This window comes from Emiliania huxleyi (genome assembly GCF_000372725.1).
Source record: "Emiliania huxleyi CCMP1516 unplaced genomic scaffold EMIHUscaffold_232, whole genome shotgun sequence".
Lineage (NCBI taxonomy): Eukaryota > Haptophyta > Isochrysidales > Noelaerhabdaceae > Emiliania > Emiliania huxleyi.
Window position 1 is genome coordinate 33,500 of NW_005200317.1, and position 3,813 is coordinate 37,312.

Below are 3,813 nucleotides of genomic sequence, written 5' to 3' on the forward strand. Positions count from 1 at the left end.
CCCCATCTCTCAGGCGCTCTGGTCGTCCGACCCGCCACATCTCCCCACATCTCCCCACATCTCGCCACATCTCCCCATCTCTCAGGCGCTCTGGTCGTCCGACATGCCACATCTCCCCACATCTCCCACATCTCCCCCTATCTCCCCCTATCTCCCCCTATCTCCCCCTATCTCCCCATCTCTCAGGCGCTCTGGTCGTCCGACATGCCACATCTCCCCACATCTCCCACATCTCCCCCTATCTCCCCACATCTCCCCACATCTCCCCACATCTCCCCACATCTCCCCCCATCTCTCAGGCGCTCTGGTCGTCCGACATGCCACATCTCCCCACATCTCCCACATCTCCCCCTATCTCCCCATATCTCCCCATCTCTCAGGCGCTCTGGTCGTCCGACATGCCCAATCGCATCCTGCTGGGCGCCTCGACGCTGCGTGGCCGCTCGATTGAATAGTTATTAATGAATTAACGCTCAATTCACTCATTCAGGCGCCTCGACGCTGCGTGGCCGCGGCGCGTGGGGCAAGCCGGCGAGAGGACGTGTCATTGACAGTTGTCGTTAACAGTCCATTAATCATTGATTAGGCGCGGGGGGCAAGCCGGCGAGGGGCGGCGAGGCGGCGGCGGCGTCGATCCGCGAGATCGAGGCGAGATTGCACAAGATTGCACGAGATTGCACGAGGCTGAGCGAGGCTGCTCGAGATTGCACGAGATCACACGAGATTGAGATTCCTCGAGGTCGAGGCGTCGCTGCTGTCGTTGGGGGGGGAGGGGTCGCCTCCATCACCTACTTACTCACTGAACCATTGCCTTCACCAGGCGTCGCTGCTGTCCCTGGGCGAGGAGGGCTCTCCCCCCGACCTCGTCTTCATCACGGCGGGGCTCGGCGGAGGCACCGGCTCCGGCGCCGCCCCCGTCGTCGCCGCTACCGCCAAGAGACTCGGTGTCTCTTCCCTTCACACTTGCAGCTGCTTTCCCTTCACACTTGCAGCTGCTTTCCCTTCACACTTGCGGCTGCTTTCCCTTCACATAAACGCACGACCCCGGTTTCCCTTCACACTTGCAGCTGGTCTCCCTCCACACTGTCGCCGTCGCCACCACCCCCATTAATGAGTCACTGATTCGTTAACTAGTATTTAATCTGGAACAGGCGCGCTCACTATTGCCGTCGTGACTACCCCCTCAGTGAATCACGAATTCGTTAATTATTCATTATTAATCACAGGCGCGCTCACTATTGCCGTCGTGACTACCCCGTTCGCTTTCGAGGGGGCGGTGCGCGGCGCGGCGGCGGCGGAGGCGATGGCGCAGTTGGCGCCGTCGGCAGACTTGCTGATACACGTCGACAACGACAGGCAATCTCTCCCCCATATCTCGGCTACATCTCGGCTGCATCTCGGCTGCATCTCGGCTGCCTCTCGGCTGCCTCTCGGCTGCATCTCGGCTGCATCTCGTCTGCATCTCGTCTATATCTCGGCTGCATCTCGGCTGGCTCGCCACCATCCTTCCTCCGGGCACGTCGGTGACATAATTAATAACTAATTCCATAATTAGTAACCAATTAATAACAGGCTCGCCACCATCCTTCCTCCGGGCACGTCGGTGACGGAGACGCTGTACGCGGCACAGTTAATTCATTCCCTACTAATTAATTAACTATTTCATTAATAGGTGACGGAGACGCTGTACGCGGCATAGTTAATTAATTCCCCAATAATTAATTAACTATTTCATTAATAGGTGACGGAGACGCTGTACGCGGCCGACGAGGTGCTGCGGCAGGCGATCCTCGGCGTCGCCTCCCTCCTCTCCTGAATGAACGAATCAACGAACGAATTACCTATTAACCAGGCGATCCTCGGCATCGCCTCCCTCCTCTCCTCCTCGCAGCTCATCAACGTCGACTTCGCCGACCTGCGCGCCGTCATTTCCGGCGCCGGCCTCGGCTTGGTCGCCGTCGGGCGCGCCTCAGGCCCCGACCGGGCGTCCGAGGCCGCGCGGGCTGCGATCTCCTCCCCGCTGCTGGGCGTGTAATTCACAGCTAATCAGTCGTTGATTAGGCCGCGCGAGCTGCGATCTCCTCCCCGCTGCTGGGCGTGTAATTCACAGCTAATCAGTCGTTGATTAGGCCGCGCGAGCTGCGATCTCCTCCCCGCTGCTGGGCGTGTAATTCACAGCTAATCAGTCGTTGATTAGGCCGCGCGAGCTGCGATCTCCTCCCCGCTGCTGGGCGTGTAATTCACAGCGAATAAGTCGTTGATTAGGCCGCGCGGGCTGCGATCTCCTCCCCGCTGCTGGACATCGAGCTGCGGCAGGTGCTTTTGCTACTTTTGCTATAGCTAGCTGACTAATGAGTCAACGATTGGGAGGGGGGCTGGTGTACGCATGATTTGATTCAGTAATGAGTGACTCGATTCACTAGGTGCGGGGGCTGGTGTACGCCGTGCAGGGCGGGCCGTCGGTGTCGCTGCCAGAGGTTAATTATCTCATAATTAATAGTTAATTATCTAATAATTAGGCGGGCCGTCGGTGTCGCTGCAAGAGGTGCGGAGAGGGCTGGCGATCTGCTGGCGGAGATCGCGACGGTTCGTTAGTTCACCGATGGACGAACCAACTAGGTGCGGAGGGTGGGCGATCTGCTGGCGGAGATCGCGGCGGTTCGTTAGTTCACCGATGGACGAACCAACTAGGTGCGGAGGGTGGGCGATCTGCTGGCGGAGATCGCGGCGGTTCGTTAGTTCACCGATGGACGAACCAACTAGGTGCGGAGGGTGGGCGATCTGCTGGCGGAGATCGCGACGGTTCGTTAGTTCACCGATGGACGAACCAACTAGGTGCGGAGGGTGGGCGATCTGCTGGCGGAGATCGCGACGGTTCGTTAGTTCACCGATGGACGAACCAACTAGGTGCGGAGGGTGGGCGATCTGCTGGCGGAGATCGCGGCGGTTCGTTAGTTCACCGATGGACGAACCAACTAGGTGCGGAGGGTGGGCGATCTGCTGGCGGAGATCGCGGCGGTTCGTTAGTTCACCGATGGACGAACCAACTAGGTGCGGAGGGTGGGCGATCTGCTGGCGGAGATCGCGGCGGTTCGTTAGTTCACCGATGGACGAACCAACTAGGTGCGGAGGGTGGGCGATCTGCTGGCGGAGATCGCGGACGAGGACGCGCAAGTCATCTTCGGCGCCTCGACGTCAGACGGCAGCGCTGGCACCGCGAGTTCCTTAATTAAGCCCCATTAATGAGTTGAATCAGGCGCCTTGACGTCAGACAGACAGTTTCGGCGACGAGATCATCGTCACGTAATAGACCACCGGGTTGAGACCCCGGATCGTAAGGAGAAGGTGGAAGAGGAGGAGGAGGGCGGAGCGAGGCGGCGCCGCAGCAGCCGGTCGACTTGTTTCAGTTCCGGCCGCCGCGGCGGTGAGGGAGAGGGAGAGAGGGGGGAGGGGTGGGCGGGGTGGGCGGGGTGGGCGGGGTTTTGGCGCAGGAGAAGCTGACGTTGGGGTTTCTTGTTCGTTAGGGGGCACGAGAGCAGCGGGGACTATGACGCGTACCTCTCTCGGAGGCTCGACACGCGCGGGGGCCGCATGCTACATTCTTGTTCTTCTTCTTCTGAGTGGTGAATGATTGATCCATAGGCGCGACGCGTTGGGGCGGCCGGGCGACATGTACATGTGATGAACTGTTATTACCAGTTATTAATGATTCCTCGCAGGCTCGACACGTTCGGCTCCCGGATCGCCGCGCCGCCTCCGCCGCCGCTGCCCGGGTCCGATGCGGGGATATGAAGCAGCAACGGCGGCCTGAGA

General features: G+C 59.9%; 1 protein-coding gene across 1 annotated transcript in view; it reads left to right on the forward strand.

Annotated features, from left to right (window-relative positions):
• The window catches only part of EMIHUDRAFT_114830 (hypothetical protein), a gene marked incomplete at both ends in the record, with an annotated part of 10,428 nt that overhangs the window by 3,597 nt on the left and 3,018 nt on the right, over positions 1–3,813 (forward strand). The window contains 14 exons of the mRNA XM_005779305.1: positions 821–944; positions 1,227–1,276; positions 1,742–1,771; positions 1,853–1,951; positions 2,266–2,316; positions 2,424–2,477; positions 2,620–2,658; positions 2,692–2,730; positions 2,764–2,802; positions 2,836–2,874; positions 2,908–2,946; positions 2,980–3,018; positions 3,052–3,090; positions 3,124–3,174. Of these exons, the coding sequence (XP_005779362.1) occupies positions 821–944; positions 1,227–1,276; positions 1,742–1,771; positions 1,853–1,951; positions 2,266–2,316; positions 2,424–2,477; positions 2,620–2,658; positions 2,692–2,730; positions 2,764–2,802; positions 2,836–2,874; positions 2,908–2,946; positions 2,980–3,018; positions 3,052–3,090; positions 3,124–3,174 (732 nt within the window). The remainder of the gene's footprint in view (positions 1–820; positions 945–1,226; positions 1,277–1,741; positions 1,772–1,852; positions 1,952–2,265; positions 2,317–2,423; positions 2,478–2,619; positions 2,659–2,691; positions 2,731–2,763; positions 2,803–2,835; positions 2,875–2,907; positions 2,947–2,979; positions 3,019–3,051; positions 3,091–3,123; positions 3,175–3,813) is intronic.